The sequence below is a fragment of the Macrobrachium rosenbergii genome, chromosome 39 (genome assembly GCF_040412425.1).
Source record: "Macrobrachium rosenbergii isolate ZJJX-2024 chromosome 39, ASM4041242v1, whole genome shotgun sequence".
Taxonomy (NCBI): domain Eukaryota; kingdom Metazoa; phylum Arthropoda; class Malacostraca; order Decapoda; family Palaemonidae; genus Macrobrachium; species Macrobrachium rosenbergii.
The window spans coordinates 10,453,232-10,474,728 of record NC_089779.1 but is presented as its reverse complement, the minus strand read 5'-3'; the positions used below and the strand labels follow the sequence as shown (position 1 = coordinate 10,474,728).

At 37.9% G+C, this 21,497-nt stretch overlaps 1 protein-coding gene across 1 annotated transcript in view; it reads right to left on the bottom strand.

Moving 5' to 3' along the window:
• The window catches only part of cta (Guanine nucleotide-binding protein subunit alpha cta), a 30,916-nt gene extending 28,013 nt beyond the window's left edge, over positions 1-2,903 (bottom strand). The window contains exon 1 of the mRNA XM_067082543.1: positions 2,748-2,903. Coding sequence (XP_066938644.1) covers positions 2,748-2,810 — 63 coding nt within the window. The 5' untranslated portion in view covers positions 2,811-2,903. The remainder of the gene's footprint in view (positions 1-2,747) is intronic.
• Between the last annotated feature and the right edge of the window lie 18,594 nt (positions 2,904-21,497).

Genomic DNA, 21,497 nt, shown 5'->3' with positions numbered 1-21,497 from the left:
ACATACAAATAAAAAATTCTTTTCAACTCCAAGTCAGGCAAGGGGCACACACATCCAAACTCACTGATAGCCAGAGAAAAAGTGTTGGCTTACAGTAGGTGACTAGTGGATGGCAGGCAAGAAGGGACTCCATCCAATCACCCATCCACCTACCACCAATTAAATATCATGTTATAAAGCTTCAACAGACCACACTGAAGAATGCTCCTGTACAAAAGGTAATATTTAGTAAATATTTAGTATTTTCCAAGGAACAAACAATTGAACGAGGAATCAAAGTGTGGGACAAACTAGCATAAATAAGAATAACCTAACGTTAAAAAAGAAACTGTCAACAGTTGATCTCAGTTATAATTTCTAAATATTTCTGGGTAGTAAGTAACATGACAGTCCATGGTTATGAAGCAATCCTCCAATCCTAAACCTCCAAAAATGGACTTACATGACCAGTTATTTAAGGCAGGAGACTTTGCTTATTTTTCGTCACCCATGATTTTCATTACTTTTGCCACAGATATAAAACAGCAATGGACTGCTCTGACCCAAGTTGTTGCTCTTATGCATGCTAAATGTCTTGTAGATCTCTAAAGGCGAGGGTCGCAGCCTTTTTAAACTGAACCAATAGAATGCACAGACCAACCTGGGCAGTATTTCAAGCCAACAGAACAACAGCCTATGGCAATCCTCCAACCAAAAAATTGTATTCAGGCTCATATACTTATCTTCTTTTTAGCATCACCCATAATCTTCATAAGTTTGTCATTAATGTGAACAAATAGCCATAAACCACTCTGCCTCTAGCTCTTTTCACATATGCTAGATGGTTTTTTGATCTCCAAGGATGTGGGTCAGAGGCTCTTTAAATCAAACCTGGACTCTCCCCCCCCTCACAAGTAACGCTGAAGGTAATCCTAATTCACTGCTCAAAAGTGTTTGTAAGTTTTTTCCTATTTTCAATTTCTTCTTTCGACAGATCTGCAAACAGAAGTATATTTGCTAAAATATGAGCAGTTTAGCTGCTTACAAAAGCAGAGATTTACCATTTCCTCCAAACTCTATGGGTCCGTATCCCCTAGGACATGTTTTTGTTTGTGTTGCCGTTTCATTCCCTTTGTTTTTTAACAATCTCTACTTCTGTAAGCAGATAAATGGCTAATTTTTCATTTTTTTCCCTAATTCAATAAATATTTGATAAATCTGTGTGGTGATCTTGACTTTACATAATGCAGTGAATTTGGACCCCTAAACTGTAGGATTACCACACTGAATATTAGAAGCAAATCGGCTGGACTCAATTTCCAGGTAAAACTTCACTTCTGGTCTGAACTCCAATTCCACATGAGGGCTGGTAATAAACATGGCACAACAGCGATTCATCTGCACTGTTTCCCCATGTTTAGTGCTAGCCCCTGGGGATTAAATTTATTTCGCCGTGTTCAGTACTAGCCCCTGGGGATCAAATGTCTCTTCATATGTCATTAAGTGCATTTTGCAAAATTGAACTTAGAAAAATCCTCAATTATTTACATATATTTTATTTTTTATTGTGATACATATTAGTGTGCAAGAATTAGGCTATGTATACAGAATATTTTTTTCATTTTTTATGAAAATTTTAAAGATATAAAAACTCGAGTATGGATGTTCAGGCCGGAAACAAACATTATCCACATTCGGACACATGCCTACACACTACCTTAACCTAACCTTTCCTAGATCACCACTCCATGACCTGACCATACCTTACTAACCGGACTCAAGGCGCCATGCCCTGACCTGACCCCAATGAAGGATAATGTTCGTTTCCAGTCCGAACATCCCTAATCGTTTTTTATTATATCTTTCGAACCTTTATAAACATTGAAAAAAAAAGTCCTTATACATAATTCTTGCAAACTAGTATTTATCACAATAAAAAATAAAATAGGCCTACATGTCAGTGATTGAGGAATTTTTCTAAGTTTCAATTTTGCAAAATGGACTTAGGGACATTTGATCCCCCAGGGGCCAGTACTGGGATAAACACGGTGGAATACATTCGACCCCCCAGGGGATAGCACTAAACATGGTGAAACAGCGTAGACGAATCACTGTTCCACCGTGTTTAGTACTATCCCTCATGCGGAACTGGAGTTCGGACCGGAAACGAACTTTAACCCGATGAAATTTTCGAAAACATGTTCCACTGTCATCAGAAACCCCAGGGCCGAATCGAGGTACATTAACCTACCCTGGATTCGGTACACTAACCTAGCCTAGGCCTAATCTCAAACCTCTGGAGCATCTACGAATTCTAAAGTGCCCCAAAATAAAACCAGGTGTCTTTCTATGATGTAAGTAAGGCTATCTCATCCAAGGGCTCGGGGCCATAAGACTCGAAAAGGAACCGAGTACACGCAATAGGCCTACCTGGCCTAAGAGACCGACTGCCATAGGCCTAGTCCCCATCACCAGCTAAGACAACGGTCAGCAGGCTAGGACAGGTCCTCCCAAAGGACGTCCTGCGCATGGTAACGTCAAGACTTGCCGTGGCACATCCCCCGAATATCCCCCCCCTCGAAAACTCCAACCGAAATAAGGATTTAAAGCTTCGAAATGGGCCCAGGCTACCCGAAAACCCAACGGGAGACCCCTGCGACAACCACTTTCCCTCGTCGGTGCAACCATTATGCAGCATCATTTCGCTCTATTTGCCCTTTCCGGTCGAAATAACCACTCGTATAATTATCCGCGTCTTCGTAACTAACCTCCTCAGGTGTCCAAATGGCTCTTAGACAGCAGGCACAGCCGAAGACTGTGAGCCGCGCCATGTTATTATCCTTCTCACTATCGGAACACAAACAAACATTGGGAACATCGAGGAACTAATGCGGAGGCGATTCATTCATTCATGACAGTTCAAAGCATTCGGCCAATCATTAAATTTATGGCACTGATACTTATTGCATTGCCTGAGAGGTGTAGTCTCCATTCGGTTTATTCAAAATTTCGAATGTTTTTAGTAGATAAAAAAACTCGCCCTCAAAAGGACGTTAAGGCATCTTATACGACCCTCTCCAGGTCCCAATTGCTTAAACGAGTTAATTGACTCAGAACCCTTTTTTTATGACAAAAATCTTTAAGATTGCTCTCGTCCCTTGATACTGCTGTTATATCTAATATATATATATTCTGTTGTTCCATCTTATCAAATCACAAGGCAAGAAAATTAACCCGTCTTTGAACTGTTTACACTTGAATATTTCATCTTTAGGAATGCATACAAAGTGTGGCTGCTCGTAAGCGATTATTTATTCACCGGACAGCTTCCGAGAACCAGTGTGAATGAGATTACCAGGCCTTCTCAGTAATAATTCGTCAATGCAATGTGTCGTGGACGCTATTTGTATTCAAATCTGCATTTGCAAGTTCACTTAAAAGAGCACTGCGTGTAAAAATATCTGTCATAATCATTTCCGTTAATACCAGCGAATCTTCCTCAAAAATAAACATTAAAGAGTATTTCTGTATTAGTATTCTTACTACTACTTCCCTTTAAAGAGTACGTGGCAGTTAAGCGTAATCACCATCACATGATTCACCAACCACACGGTCAGCCTCTAATAACGTCATGACAATAACATTAAAATTTGACGTTTGACGGTCACAGGTTTAGAAGCGAGACACATCAAGTAATATGTTACCCGTTGGAGCCATTCATTCACTGACTTGTGCCAACCATTTTACTATATAGTGCCACACTGCAGGTATATGTATTTATATTAACATACCCAGTAATGCAACCATTATGGTATATATATATATATATATATATATATATATATATATATATATATATATATATATATATATATATATATATACAGTATATGTGTGTGTGTGTATATATATATATATATATATATATATATATATATATATATATATATATATATATATAGGTAGGTAGGTAGAATCTATTGGTCACTTTTTACCAGATACACATGTAATTTTAATAGCCACAATGTCCTCTTAACTTCTCGAATTTTTCGCGCTTTTTTGGATATGCTCGTCACCACAAAGCCTTAAGATCCAGTTGCAAGAAATATGAAGAAATTATGCATATTCCTTACACCTGGGTCTTAAGTCTTTGTAGTGACAACCGTAGCCAAAATTGCGCGAAGAATTTGAGAAGTTAAGAGGGCATTGTGGCTATTACAATTACATACATGAAGCTTACGATATTTTATAATCAACTACCCCTCATAAAACTTTCTGGTATTCCCGAAATGAAGGAAACTTCCCGATAGCAGGAAAGATAAGATAATCGGCTGCGTTCAGTATCAACAAGTAGGAGGAAAATAAGATACCAGCCATCCCTGTTCAAAGTACACGGTTGTAAAACGGGGTGGGAGCACCTGGTTTCCACACCTTCATTCATTCTGGCAAGGAGAAACTACTGAAAAATCACAAAAGTTAAGATGTGTAAAATACATAACGAATTGCAATCGACAAAAAAATTAAATTCTGTAATTGAAAACTAATGACAAAATATTGTAGCAATGGTTTATTATAATAATAATAATAATAATAATAATAATAATAATAATAATAATAATAATAATAATAATAAGTTGCATGCGCAGTATTCCCGAAATGAGTGATACCCTCAGCGACAGCCAATCTTATTTTCTCATTAACCGAGATTTTTTAAGCAACTTTGTAATTCTCGATTTACAGGAAGCACGGAATTCGCTTCTTTGGTGTCATGGCTCTCAATATACAAAATGGAAAAATGTATCAATAGAAAAAACAGATAATATGCCAACGCAAAAAAAAGTCTTCTTCTGAAGCCTTGCTGACGTGTTGCGTTTCAGTACGTTGATAATAAAGATTTGCAGGAACGTACTTTAGTCCGTCAACTGACAACAGTCATTCCAGACTGTCGCCTTGCCCAGCTATTTTTTTTTTTTTCTTGTCATATGAATGATGACGTTAATGAGAAACTTGACATGCTTTCGAAGGCATTATGTTTATTATTAGCATTTTATGTACCTGATATTTTCATGTGCCGGTATACCTTTGAGAAAAGTCAGCGATTGAGTGATTACGTCATGAAATCCGGCGTTGTTCAGCGAAAACTTACATTCAGATAAACTATCGCATGCATACACATAAAAAAAAATTCTTAAAACAAAGACAATATAGCGCCCGACAGATCAGAATTTTCAATGAAAATTCAAAATACGGAGAAGGCAAACACAGATACGTCGATAAATGGAAAACATAGTTACTGCCAGGTCATATTCTTAACCGGAATGACGGAGAAATATCGGGTTCCGAGATGCACGAAGACGAAGGTCCGTAAATCAAATTTTCACTTTCCAAGAGATGCTCTTTGGGTGCTTGATTAGGTTTTCACGTCTTCCACTTTCTTTTTGTGAAACTTTGGGCTTTCCTTTGCGTTTCCCAAATCATAAAACCTGCTTCTTTTTCAGACAATGGTTTTATGTGTCGTTTGTGAAGGTAGTCTCACATACTCGTTCTTTATTATCTTTCAGTTACACACGCACACACAATACACACACACACACACACACACACACATTATATATATATATATATATATATATATATATATATATATATATATATATATATATATATATATATATATATACATACATACATACATACATATACATAGTGCATATATACATTTAGTACGTATTCTAGTTAACTTTACAAACTCCCTCGTACTATATGGTGAGCCTGCAAACATTCAAGCTGAGACATCGAATGAGAAACGCTTCAAGCAAAATCAGATGCAGGAGGGAATGGAAGATCGTGAGATAAAAGCAGCGGAAACTCAACAGTTATTCACGAAAACGGAAAAATTCCTTAGAGCAGGAAAGTGGTCGACGGCGTGAAGGAAGCCGATGTTTAGGGCCGTCAGTGCAAGGACTGGGGAAAACTTATTTAAAGGTGACGAAGGGAAAGAAAGGCGGTTTGCAAATATTCATTGCGGAAATACGAAATGGAAGGAGATGGCGTGTGACCTCGAGGAAAATATATCCAGGGTCTGAACTGACAAAATGAAAGATAAAAGCTTATTGGAATGGAGTGGAGTATTGAATTTAGAGTTTTTAGACCAAAGGCCAGCACAGGGATCTATGAGGTCATTCAGTGCTGAAAGGGAAATTGAGAGTAGAAAGGTTTGAAAGGTGTAACAGGAGGAAAACCTCACAGCTGCACTATGAAACTATCGTTAGGAGAGAGTGGAAAGTGAGATGGATGACAGAATATAGAGGCTAACAGGAAACAAACGCGATCACGTTGTTTCAAAAGGCGGTGGAGCAGAGGCCTCTTATATTTATAGGAATGGGGGCGGGAATGTGTATGCTGCGTGCATACAATAGGCATATAATTTATTTTACCAGCCCCTTAGACTGGATATTTTATGAAACGTGAGGACAGTGGTCTCTTGCTAGTCACAGTCAGTCTTTGGACCTTCTCATCCTGGCGACCGGTCATATTTTTCTGTAAGATCGACTGCCAAAAGGAAGGTGAATAAAATAGGCTTAGATTCAGATTTGTTTTCCGTCACTCCCTCGCTTATGTGCGTGCATGTGAAAGTAAAAACGATGTTGGATGGAGGTTTTTACAAGGATTATTTGTCACCTCAAGACAAGGATTCCCCGTATTTTTTCCTGCACGTGATTTCCAGATCCTATAATTTTTAAAATGCATCAGTTACAATCAAAGGAACAATATGTCTCGCAGATGGCTGAACTATATTTTGGCTGGGATTCCTTTTTCTAATCTCAGCTACCTTCTCTCCCCTTCTTTCTTGAGAGAGAGAGAGAGAGAGAGAGAGAGAGAGAGAGAGAGAGAGAGAGAGAGAGAGAGAGCTTAGCTTTTGACAGGACAGCCATCCATCTTATCAAAAAAAAGGACCACCCTTTCAAAAGAGACGTTAACTGAAAGAATTCGTGACTGACCATCTTATTAGTGTTATTACCCCTAGACCAAGAGTCTACACTTTTTTTTTGTCACAGTTCCATAGCCGTCCCTAACGTCAATCTCTTCTCTGTGGACGATGACTGGAGGGGCTAGTGCAATCAGCGCTATGGTGCATCATGCGCATCCAGGTACTTGGTTACGGTACACCTTTTTTCTCATTCACTGAATAACTATCTTTTTCATGTGTCACGACTGGCAGGAATTAATAGATATACGCATCATAAATTTTTTCTCTCGCTGGTCCTAAATATAATATAATATACAATAAATATATATATATATATATATATATATATATATATATATATATATATATATATATATATATATATATATATATATATATATATAGAAAGAGAGAGAGAGAGAGAGAGAGAGAGAGAGAGAGAGAGAGAGAGAGAGAGAGAGAGAAAATGTACTTCACTGAATTACACAAGGGTATATTCATCTTTATATATCTTTTCTTCATTAAGATGCAATTATTATAATTATTATTATTATTATTATTATTCAAATTGCGCCCTAATTGGGAAAACACGATGCTACAAGCTTAAGGGAAAGCAGCCCAGTGAGAAAAAAGGGACATTGGTAAGGAAGAAACTGTACAACATAAATAACAAATAAAACAAATTCGGTAAAACGTTTAACATTATCAAACGGGACCCCTGTGAGCTTCTCCAATAAAAATGCTAATTCGAAGTCATTGCTGCAGGTCACCACCAATAAGGTGATCAGAACGAGCTATTTGTTTCACCTGTCACCCAGCAAAATTAAATAGTGGTACATATTCCTCATGTCTCCCAGCAACTTAAATAGTGGTACATATTCCTCATGTCTCCCAGCAACTTAAATAGTGGTAAATATTCCTCATGTCACCCAGCAACTTAAATAGTGGTAAATATTCCTCATGTTACCCAGCAACTTAAATAGTGGTACATATTCCTCATGTCTCCCAGCAACTTAAATAGTGGTACATATTCCTCATGTCTCCCAGCAACTTAAATAGTGGTAAATATTCCTCATGTCTCCCAGCAACTTAAATAGTGGTAAATATTCCTCATGTTTCCCAGCAACTTAAATAGTGGTACATATTCCTCATGTCTCCCAGCAACTTAAATAGTGGTACATATTCCTCATGTCTCCCAGCAACTTAAATAGTGGTAAATATTCCTCATGTCTCCCAGCAACTTAAACAGTGGAAAATATTCCTCATGTAACCCAGCTATTTAAATAGTGGTAAATATTTCTCATGCCATCCAGCAACTTAAATAGTGGTAAATATTCCTCAGATCACCCATCAACTTGAACTGTGGTAAATATTCCTCAGATCACCCAGCAACTTAAACAGTGGTAAATATTCCTCATGTCACCCAGCAACTTAAATAGTAGTGATATTCCTCATGTCACCCAGCAACTTAAATAGTGGTAAACATTCCTCAGATCACCCATCAACTTATATTGTGGTAAATATTCCTCAGATCACCCAGCAACTTAAATATTGGCAATTATTCATCATGTCACCCAGCAACTTAAATAGTGGTAAATATTCCTCAAATCACACATCAACTTATATTGTGGTGAATATTCTTCAGATCACCCAACAACTTAAGTATTGGTAATTATTCATCATGTCACCCAGTAACTTAAATAATGATAAATATTCCTCATGTCACCCAGCACCTTGAACAGTGGTAAATATTCCTGATATTACTCAGTAACTTAAACAGTGGAACATATTACTCATATCACCCAGCAACTTAAACAGTGGAAAATATTCCTGATATCACCCAATAACTTAAAGTGGTCTGATGTCGCCCAGGAGCTTAAATAGTGGTAAATATTGCCTGATGTCAACCAGCGACTTACACAGTGGTAAATAATTATGCAAGATACAACTTCATCAGAGTAGCCCTGGGAAGGTTTACTCTGGTGGAAAACAGCAACTTCAGAATAGGGTCAAGTAGCAATTGCAACAGGGCTTGAGGAATCAGGTAAGAGAGAGATTTAGTGCCCTTACGTCACCCAGTCCCGCAAGACGGAAAGCTATGAGTCGGGAATGGCGGCAGCATGACCGATAAGAGGTTTTCCTGCCCTTAATCTCCCTATCCGAAAAGTTACTCCTCGGTCTTATCACAGTTTCACCTGCGATAAAGCGCTCGAATTCTCTCCACTTCTCTTTATTCGATAACTAAGTGACGCTTCCTTTTCTAAGTGGAGGTTGTAATTTGGTGCATGGGGTTTCTTTTTTCTCTCTCTTCTCTTCTTGATCATCTATTTAGAGTCGACTAACATTCTGAAATAAGGTCAGGCGTGACGCTGGCATGATGGGCGCCAGCTATTCAACCTTCATACTTTGTACTCCAATGGCTTTGGGTCTCTACGTAGTCCAATGTCGCTAGCACCCGACAATCAAGGTCACTTTATTTTTTTAAATCCTGCGTCGACCCCTAAAAATACATTATACTCTACTTAACTATGGTATGATCACCCTCCATATATCTTTTTACATAAAATTTACCAGAAAATTTATTTACGATTACTTTGTGCAGCTACCGCGTTGTTTCGAAACTGAATCATTTTGATAAAGGTTTCAGAAACCTCAGAACGTTTTTTGGGCATGCGCTAGAAATATTCTGGTCAACTATTCAGCAGAGTATGACAAGATACTGCATAAATGTCCCGACTTACAGATCAGTTTGAAGTTGACAGGGTACGTACGTGCTGAGCCATGTCACGAATTTTCAGAATATGCAACGACTAGACCATTTATCAACGTTCCCTAGAGAAAGGTAAAGATGCTTCAAAAAGGACTTGGTGTTTCCAGATGTGATGAGGCACGAAATGCGAGTTTTAATGAACAGTTACCAGAATGTAGTCAAATTTCGTCTGAACTGTCATGCAAAGTGTCTTAAATCATGCCAATTATTTTCTTAAACGATTCATAGGCATAAAAATTAATGCCCTTTTCTAGTCATAGTCCAGGCCCGTAGAAAACAAATGAAAGGCAAAGGAAGGGATAAGGGCAAAAGGACCCAACCCCATAGGAAGGAAGCGACAGGTATTCAGCCTCTTCAAGAAAGGAAGGCTCTGGTAAGTCAGGCAAAACAAAAGCAAGAAGATAATTCCAAAGCACAATAGTAGAAGGAATGAAGCAGTGGGTGTAGGTGTCCTGGCGAGGTAGTGCACCAGTACGTGAAAAAGTGAATATAAAAAGAGAAGGCGGTAGTGGTAAAACTAAACAAAATCAAAGTTCATAAGTATATTACCATTCGCAGCTTTTAGATAAGTAATTAAAGGAGCATGAATAAGGCATCGTGCTCACCCCACACAAATAGGAAAAACAAGCACGTTAAAAGAAGAAGAAGAAGAAGAAGAAGAAGAAGAAGAAGAAGAAGAAGAAGAAGAAGAAGAATGTGCATGAGTGTACTCCAGTGAAGGGTAACTCGAACCTAAGACTGTCGATAAATATGGCACAACCTAATGGCATGGGATATTAATTGTATGGTCACCATCCAGCATAAGGCAAATTACATATGACACCCGAGACGATTCAGTTGTTTCAGCTTCCCGGTTAGCACAGCTTGACCGAGAAGAAAGGAATACCGAGTGCCTCTCGCCTTCCACAAAAAAAAGAAAGGGAAGAATACGTGAAGTTCATTTTTGATAATACGTCTTATCCTACGAAGAAGAAGAAGAAGAAGACGAAGAAGGAGAAGAGGGAGGGATGTCTAGTCCAACTATTACGATACAGCCTTCTCACTTCCCATCAAGGGGTCTTGTATATATAACCTCCTTGGTGCACATCAGGCGAGATGGGAGGAGGATGCCGGATGTCTGGCCTTGAAGACCCAACAGCTGTTAAGTTAGTTGACAGAAACGAGACGTGAAAAACTTGAAAAGACATTTTAAACGAGTGACGAGGACGGCGCGCCATTTTTCCTCAGGCCTGACCACCGCTCGAGTTTTGTCGTTTGATTCCTTGACAAAAATGCTGTAGGCCTAGAAAAATTAAATTCAATAAAACATGAAAATTATGGTGAATGGGTTTAACGCTCGTTCCCTCCGCTGTCTGAAAACAGGCGAATGTTGATGAGAAACGGGAACGGTTCTATGACGCCGAAGGAAATTCCAACTTTCTGAATCGTTGCATCCTGTCCCATGAAGTTTTGCTCTTGAAAAGACCGCGCCGAAATGAATATGTCGTTTAATCGATGTGCTTTGTTTCCACCTAATATGGCTCTGCTTTTTTTATATAAAGTGACTATTAAAGGGGAGAGAGAGAGCGAGAGCGGAAGTTTCCTTCTTATAATCAAACACACATGTTTTCATATTAGGCCTATATATATATATATATATATATATATATATATATATATATATATATATATATATATATATATATATATATATATATATACATACATATATATAGTGTGTATGTGCGTACTTACATAGGTTTATACATGCACAATCGCATAACCGGAGATGTGAACGCGCGCACATGTAGGATAATTACCTGTTTCGTCCTAAGATCTTAATACCTGAACGCAAAACCGGTCAGGATTCAAACCTTGTTTCATTTTTCTTAGTGCTTACATCTGCACACATACATAGCTATAAATGAATACGAGAAGTAACCCACACAGACGTGTCACCGTGCACACGAGCGTAAATCGGAAAGGCCTATGCATACGTGAGCAAATATCGTAAACTGTAAGTTATGAGAAAAATAAACACATGAAGTGAACACAAACTGGTGTCAAATGCAAACAAATTTATAAACGTGAGGCCTGCATTCGAAACAACAAGTCACCTTTACGGCGATAGCAACACAAATAACCTCTTTTTTAAATCTCTCTCTCTCTCTCTCTCTCTCTCTCTCTCTCTCTCTCTCTCTCTCTCTCTGTGCGCGAAGGGTGCTGTCTAAAGCAGAAGTACACGTAGCTAATACTTGCGTTTAATGAAAACACATCGCAAAAGTTTCTCTCCGTTAATGACACATTCGCGTCGTCTACACTATAGCATTTTTTCCTAGACTTTGCCCTTAATTAAAACTGGCCCCTTTTAAAACTCCTTGGCTATTTTGATAGCGTCATCAAACAGGTCTACAGAAAAGAAATAAATGACTACGAAATAGCAAGGCCTGCCTTTTTTAGATGGGGGAAAGGCTAGTACATCATTATAGGACGAGAACTTCCCACCGGCTAACCGACAGCTCTCGATGCTGCCGCGAACCTTATTTCGCTGTGCATAGTTTGAACAGTACTTGGAACAGGAGCAGTTGAAGTTTGAATGTGGCAGCCGTTATTATCTTGTATTTTCTGGTGCCACCCCGTGATACGGGAAAGGTATAATGGTGGAAGATACTATCTATCTATCTATCTATATGTCTATATATATATATATATATATATATATATATATATATATATATATATATATAATATATGTATATATATATGTAAATACATGACACATATATGAATGTGTGTGTATATATATATATATATATATATATATATATATATATATATATATATATACTCTATATATAAATATAAATGTAAATACATACATACATAGATATAAATACAATATATATATATATATATATATATATATATATATATATATATATATATTTGTATTTATATCTATGTATGTATGTATTTCCAAACATTAACTCGTTTTCCTAGTTAGGGGAGGACTCTGAAGGAAATAAATAATTACTACAGCATTCGCATTTAAAATGCAAAAGTCATGGTGAGCGCCCTGTGTAGAAAACTTCCACAGCATGGCCCCTTCATAAACCTACACAGAAAGCTCACCAGCTGTACACCGAACCCGTCTACGCGTATTGCGCCACTCTTGTCTAAGCACACACTTACTTCTTGGAAGCTGAGGACCCTCCCCTATAATACCTCTTTAAAAATATTGAACATACCTTACTACATACATACATATATATATATATATATATATATATATATATATATATATATATATATATATATATATATATATATATATATATATATTGTTACTGATGTACAAAGGGCTTGACTACGCTTCTTACTTTACCTTAATAATCTTAGCCTTACACAAACCCCTTCTAGGCCCACAAACAGAATAATGGAAAGAAGAATTAATAGTCTGAAGGTTGCCAAGTGAGAAATTGTTTCTGAACACTGATTTATTATTACACACACAACATGGTAAGTTTAACAGTGGAAAGTTGGACAATTTCACTAAAAAAAAAGAGGGCACAACAGCAATAATGAGTGAATCAATAACGCATCAAATGCACATCTAATGGCCACTTGCAAGTGGACCGTAAGCCAATTGGTAATGAATTTCTATCCGCCTCGGTACGAGCGGCTTCTTCAGGCAATCGGGAACACAGATGAATGGCTATGTAAGTAACTTGCATTGATGACACTCCTGGAAATGAGTCAGTTCCAGATAAGACTACTACTGAAATACTATATCTCTAAAAATGAGTTAATACAACAATTGGAGGGAATACTTGTACTCTACTCACTTCTTGGCAAGGGGCATCAGTTACGTTAGGCACTGTTGAGGAATCACACAAGTTGCTGTTCACATCGAAGAGACAAGGAATGTGCTTCAGTGATGAAATCCAAGAGAGAGAGATGATAAAAACGAGTCAAAGGAAAAGACACTGGCTAAACGTTCCCTTCTGGGCACGTACCATATTTGCTTCATGATATTTCTTGCACAAACAACTCTCCGTCGACATGATCCAAGTTCCATTGGGCAGTGTCCAGTAATGGGCTCGATCATTCAGTGTGAGAAAGTGAGTCCTACTAGCCCACAGCTCGATACTCACTCGGGCAGAGATTACCATGGTTGAGAGTACACTGAACTAATGATGGAGACCTCTGTCGCCTTATAAGGCCTCGTATGTTGCTTGGGGCACTGCTTCAGGCAGCGGCGCTGGCTCATAAGTTAAAGTTAAGCATACCTTAGTTTAACCAGACCACTGAGCTGATTAACAGCTCTCCTAGGGCTGGCCCAAAGGATTAGATTTATTTTACCTGGCTAAGAACCAATTGGTTACCTAGCAACGGGACCTACAGCTTATTGTGGAATCCGAACCACATTATAGCAAGAAATGAATTTCTATCACCAGAAATAAATTCCTCTTATTCTTCAGTGGCCGGTCGGAGATTCAAACTCGCGGCCAGCAGAGTGCTAGCTGAGAACGGAACCCACTCGCCCAGCGAGGAGCTGCGTTGGCTCACATCCGTGGATTAAGGGAAAGGTCTACGGCTAGTAAAATGAGGAAAACTCAGCATGGGCTTAATTAAATTTGGAGATTTAGACAGAGGGAACAACTACCTATCCCAGGTGTGTTCCTTGGGGCCACATAAAAGCCCAATACTTGTGGGTCTGTCTGGCATTTCCCCCCTAAGATTCTTGAAAGTGAGCGAACCAGCGGCGTAAAACATAAAAATATATATATACACATATATATGTATGTATGTATGTGTGTATGTACGTGTGTGTGTGTGTGTGCGTGCGCGCGGGAGCACTTGACTTCAAACGCATAGTTTTTCACGTAAAGTTAGGAATATTTACGACTTTTTTTTGGCATGAATTATCTTGCGAACCAAGTTTTCTATTGTTTTATACGTTTTCCTCTCTTCATAATTCAAGGACTTGAAAAGTTTGTTCTTTGCAGCGATATTTGCGAGAGAGAGAGAGAGAGAGAGAGAGAGAGAGAGAGAGAGAGAGAGAGAGAGAGAGAGAGAGAGAGAATGCCTTAACATCACTATAGAATTTCTGTAGCTGAGAGAGAGAGAGAGAGAGAGAGAGAGAGAGAGAGAGAGAGAGAGAGAGAGAGAGAGAGAGAGAGAGAGAATGCCTTTACATCACTACAGAATTTCTGTAACTGAGAGAGAGAGAGAGAGAGAGAGAGAGAGAGAGAGAGAGAGAGAGAGAGAGAGAGAGAGAGGAATGCCTTAACGTCATTACTGAGTTTCTGTAGCTGTGTGACAAAGAGAAGAGAGAGAGAGAGAGAGAGAGAGAGAGAGAGAGAGAGAGAGAGAGAGAGAGAGAGAGAGAGAGAATGCCTAACATCACTACAGAATTTCTGTAACCGTGTGTATGTGTAAGAGAGAGAGAGAGAGAGAGAGAGAGAGAGAGAGAGAGAGAGAGAGAGAGAGAATGCCTTAACATCACTACAGAATTTCTGTAACCGTGTGTGTGTGTGTAAGAGAGAGAGAGAGAGAGAGAGAGAGAGAGAGAGAGAGAGAGAGAGACCTTACCTTACCTTACAGACCTTACAATTCGTTCGGGTTGCCCCAGGTCCCTCAGTGTGAGGCACCTTTGATGTCTACCAGAGAGTTGCTAACGCATCTTCCGGTATATTTTGCATCTTCCAGTCTTGGATGGTCTGGGATGCATCTTAGATATTTGTCGAGCTTATTCTTAAACACATCTACGCTCACTCCTGTTATGTTCCTCAGATGAGCTGGTAGCGCATTGAATAGACGCTGCATTATCGATGCTGGTGCGTGGTGGATTAATGTCCTGTGTGCTTTCCTTAATTTTCCTGGTATAGTTTTTGGCACTATTAATCTACCTCTGCTTGCTCTTTTTGATAGAGAGAGAGAGAGAGAGAGAGAGAGAGAGAGAGAGAGAGAGAGAGAGAGAGAGAGAGAGAGAGAGAGAGAATGTTTTACATCACTACAGAATTTCTGTAGCTGAGAGAGAGAGAGAGAGAGAGAGAGAGAGAGAGAGAGAGAGAGAGAGAGAGAGAGAGAGAGAGAGAGAGAGAGATGCCTTAACATCACTACAGAATTTCTGTAACCGTGTGTATGTGTAAGAGAGAGAGAGAGAGAGAGAGAGAGAGAGAGAGAGAGAGAGAGAGAGAGAGAGAGAGAGAGAGAGAATGCCTTAACATCACTACAGAATTTCTGTAACCGTGTGTATGTGTGTAAGAGAGAGAGAGAGAGAGAGATAATGCCTTAACATCACTATAGAATTTCTGTAGCTGAGAGAGAGAGAGAGAGAGAGAGAGAGAGAGAGAGAGAGAGAGAGAGAGAGAGAGAGAGAGAGAGAGAGAATCACAGCCATTGCAATATAATCCTATGGCATGGTGCCCGTGGCCTCGTTCTCGCGTAACTTTTTTTGCCTTTCTCTTTTAAATCTATCGAGCGATGATGATATTACGGATATCACGTCCGACTTTTTTTTTTTTCTTTATGCCGGCCTGTCTTGCGCAAATATACACCGGATGATCCTCATTGCGATCTCGTCTCTGTAAGGCGTGTCAACACAACGAGAGACTAATTTTTATTTTTTTATTTGGTGGCGTTATTCGCTTCTGAAGTTGTGAATTTTTGTAATATAATAATAATAATAATAATAATAATAATAATAATAATAATAATAATAATAATAATAATAATAATAATAATGCATTTAACTGCAAAACCCCTCATGCAAAGTTGGAAGACTTATTTGGAGATGAACGCAGTCAAGTCCAAAAGATAACATTCATCAGACGAACAACTGACAGAATGGTTTTCAGAACTAAGGAAAATTATAGCAATTCATAGACTTTCTGGACCCTACCGAATTTGAGTCGTACCATCTCCCGCTATGGGCATGTTGGTCTGCAGTTTTGGTTCAATGCGGCTTCCGGACACAAGCACCCGCCCCCAAAAAAAAAAAAAATTTAAAATAATAATAATAATAATAATAATAATAATAATAATAATAATAATAACAACAACAACAATAATAATAATAGACTGAATAATAATAATAATAATAATAATAATAATAATAATAATAATAATAATAATAATAATAATAATAATAATAGTAATTAATAATAACAATAGTCACCCCCCAAAAAATAATAATAATAATATCAATAATAATAATAAACTGGATCATGCGTTCAGGGTCGACCCTTCTACCAGACGAAAATTCAAAACTGGATCTGAATGACCATGAGAATAATCAAAGTGGGATTGCATCATGCATCATTCTAAAATATAAAAATTCCCCAATAAAAAAAATGCGTATATCTTTAGGCATACGGAAAACGAGATAGCTATATGCAGTACACGGATCACTGCATAGTAATCCATTCTTCAGATTTTCGGTTCCTTTTAAGATAATGCTCAAAATCCAGAAACTTTCTACTTTACTGCAATCGAATGAATCATTTATGTGAAATAACGTCGAACCAGCTATGGCCATCGAGGGGAAAAATAGATAATTTAGGATATAAAAAGAGAGAAATAACCCGAGGCATTCCACATACGCTCAGTAAATGATTTCACACTTTACATCCACAAAATTATAGTACGGTATGTATACTGTAATTTTGTTTCTCTGCAGAAGAGTACATACTTCTATATAAAAAAAACAATGTTAAAAAAGGACTATAAATTATATATCTTTAAGTTCGGCTTTCTTTACAAATTTGAAAATTCCTCACGTATTAAAACGACATCATCTCCCAGAACCTAAAGCCAAATTCATTACCCTTTCTAGTAAGGCACTAGGTAAGGCAACAACTCCTCTAGTCCCCGAAGCTAGTCCATTCGATCAGTCAAGAACTGGCTGGACAAAAAGTTTAATAATGACTCTTAGGGAGTGTGTGGTGGGAGGGAGAGATATCTTTAAGATATAGCAATAAGAAAATATTACGTTCAAGCTGATCGATCATAATATGGAAAATCACTGGCTCTATATCACGATTACTTACTGCCGCAGGGTGGGGCCTGTGGTGGGGAGTTGGGAAAACCTGGGTAAGGCTTGCCCGAGTATCTTGATCAAGGTAGACGGTAATAAAACGAAGCAACTTTGACGTTAATAAGACCAAGATGTGACAGTAGTAACTTACTGACTACAACACTGATATTTGGGGCTGAGTAACAATAAACGAACTCCAGGCAGTAATACGTTCACTATGCTGCTGATCTCTTGATCAGTAGACCTAGGCAGCACTAGGTCTGACCAGGACTTAGATGACTGACCGTTGGTTAATATCAAAAGTCATTAGCACATAAAAGTTCCGTGACCTTTATTAACATTTGTGGCAAACATTAGACCTCTTGAGAGAGCTGTAGTAGATTATAATGACCCAAAGAGCTCCCAAAGTAGGCGTCATAACTATGAATTTATTTACTGTACATAGCGAAACAACCGTTGGTCTAAAATTTCGTAAGATGTGAAAGACTTCGCGGGACTGGACATTATTAAAACATATTGAGGAGACTAAGATGCCATTCCTCTATACAGAACACAAGTCATGCTCATCTTCTATCTATAATTACTATCATTATAATTCAAACTGACAGAACAGCAGTATGGAACAATAACTTGCACAGAAGTCTTCTATGAAATAACATGGAGAGGAAACGTAACAAACGGTTAATAACCGAAAAACAAAAACAAATGTATACAGTAACAAAGAACAAAATAAGCAGTATAGCTAAGGAGGCAATGGTGTAGTATGGAACAATAACTTGTACAGAAGTCTTCTGTGAAATAACATGGAGAGGAAACGTAACAAACGGTTAATAACCGAAAAACAAAAACAAATATATACAGTAACAAAGAACAAAATAAGCAGTATAACTAAGGAGGCAATGGTGCAGGTGCAAGGTGCTTTACAGCAGGAAAAAAAAGCCTCGCTTAAACTTCACGAGCATGGGATCAATAATACTACCCGGAAGAATGAGACTTCTGGCACTTTGACAGAATTTGGAGGATGAAATGGGGTATATGGAAGCCTACCAAACAGGTTATCTTTCACTGATGGTACAATTACTATTGCTGGAGATGCATAAACAACAATCTCCTGCAATCTTTGTGAAATGGAAGAGATCCCGGGAGTGTGTTCTTAAATATCACCAGCTTCTTTCATAGGAGCTTTGTAAGAGCGTAGGAACTCGAGCCTCACTTCCATAAAGACCCATTGGCTTACTGGGCTCTCATTTTATTTTCAGTTCAAGTCCCTTTGATATTCTTCTCTCCAAGCTCGGAAGCAAACTGAATCAGCAGCTGTTTCCTACTGCAATTCTAGCGTGCAATTCTCTTTTCATCTTATCTACTGATGTCAATGCTGTTCCTAAAATATCTGAGTTTATCTGTTTGCTTTATTTTCCCAGTTCACCCCCAAAATACGCCTTGAATTGGTCTATTTACCATTACTAGTAGCGGTGCAGTGCAATCGTGTATTAGTTTATTTTAATATTTTAAAATATTTTTTTTTTGTCGCTGTAATGGAAAACAAGTAAAACAAGAATGGACCCTTTCCCTGCCTGAACACACGCTGCTCTTTCCCTTGAAGTCCCTGTCATCTGTCTTACTGTCTCAGTCAAAATCCAACCAAACACCATTGCTGGTAAACTAATTAATGTTATTTCTGTATAATTACTGAAGTTGTCTCCATTACCTGTACCTTTATGCAGTGGAAAAAATAACAAAGAAATGCCTTAATATCGATATATATTAGAGCTTTTATATAATAGCGTAAGCGCAAACCTACCCTACGGTGACAGTCTGCATTGTAGTAAGATAAAATATCTACTGAAGAGGCTACAGGGTTTAATGAACAGAGTATCCAAATTATTGACGAATAAATCCCCATGGGATGGGGCCCCTCAAAGCATTACTGAGTTTCACCAGCTAGCTATCAAAGCAAGAATTGAAAATACCTTAAATTATTTGTTTGGCGTACATTTCGATCAAGAATAAATCCAATATATAAGACCTCCTGCAAAAAAAAAAAAAAAAAAAAAAAAAAAAAAAAAACGGCTATTGAAAGCATAAATATAAGTAGAAGCACGGACAAATATAGCATATTAGTGGATAAAATGGGCAACAAAGAGATTGAAAAATAACCGTTAAATACTCACCATCAGAGTTGCTCGAAGAGCTGAAAAGAAGCAAAAATTAGTTGAGAAGCGACACTATTAATAATAGTTATGACATGGAAGAACAAGCTGTTCAAGAAAGCTAAAAGTGTAACTAACAAAACCAGCACCCCGATGGACCAAATTGTGGCCGAAAGGAGGCCCTCCCAAAATGATGATCATTATTCTTCTCTCGCCCGTTCCCTCAGAAACTTCCCCCTCATCAAGACTTCTCTTATAAACGCTGGTCAGCCACTACATCACACTATAACCACCATGCCGCAGCATTTCATTTGTGATCCAATCAAGTCCTGGTGTCTTTTTATTCTTCAATCTTTTTAAGGCCACTTTAACACCGTACGTGGGTCTTTTGAACCATGGAATCCATTGATTTGAATCGCAAATGCTCCACCCTCTTAGATAGCCCTGAACATCTTACGAACTTCAAAACTGTTTGTATTATATATACATACATACATATATATATATATATATATATATATATATATATATATATATATATATATATATATATATATATATATATATATATATATATATATATATATATATATAAATGTGTAATAAAATGAATAATCATTACAATTTACTTTTAGCTTACATGTAATCTTTTTCTTTTCGATAACTGGATATTTAGGTGGAATTATTAGATGCATTAAGTGAATAATTGTCAAAAAATTAATCTTTTACATAAAAACTAAAACTTTTGATCAGTGCTGGGCTCAGGGTGTAAGGCTACGTCAGGAGGAAACAAACCTAAAGAGTCCTATTGCTCACTGTTATAGTGGATGAGGCCTGGACCACTGATATTTTGTTATCCTTCATATAAGTGATTGAAGAAAATATATATAACAACTGCTTAATTGTGATAATTTATCACCTAAACATTTTATCTAGACTATAACATCTAACTGTAAATTAATATCGTGGCTTTAATACATTGATTGAAGACAAGATAGGCCTACGTACGCTATTTTATCGACGCGATGGGCACTGAGGTATGGTGATAAGTTCCACTGTGATGTGTCTGGCTGCTTGCAAAGTCGTTAACTTGTCATGGGGGCAAAGGTTAATATATCGTGGGGCAAGGAAATGGTTCACGAGTATTAGCGGCCTATATCCATCCTTACGCACCCGAGTGTCACTTCCACAAGTATTCTCAACCTTACACTCTGTCATCCTGCTCTGCATCTCTCTGCTTCTGTCTTCCACGTTTGACAAACCTTCAAAATACTCAGTCCATCGACCCAGGACCCCGTTCACCCCCGACAGCATCTCTTCATTTGCATTTTTTATTCTGAAACTGAGCTCCAGTTGTATATTAACCTTTCTCTCACCGCTAACTTCCTTGTGACAACTAATTCTCTTTAGTATTCGTGCCCACATTCTCATCTCCATACTTAATGCTCCATCTCTCTTAATCATCATTAAAGTGAATACCGATTTGCTAGAGAAACTTGCACAAATTTTACACAGAAAAATCGAAATAGTTAACATGCATACTCTGTTGATGGCAGGTCAAAATTACTGATACCGTCTGGATGAACTCTGCAAAACTCAAGAAGCAAA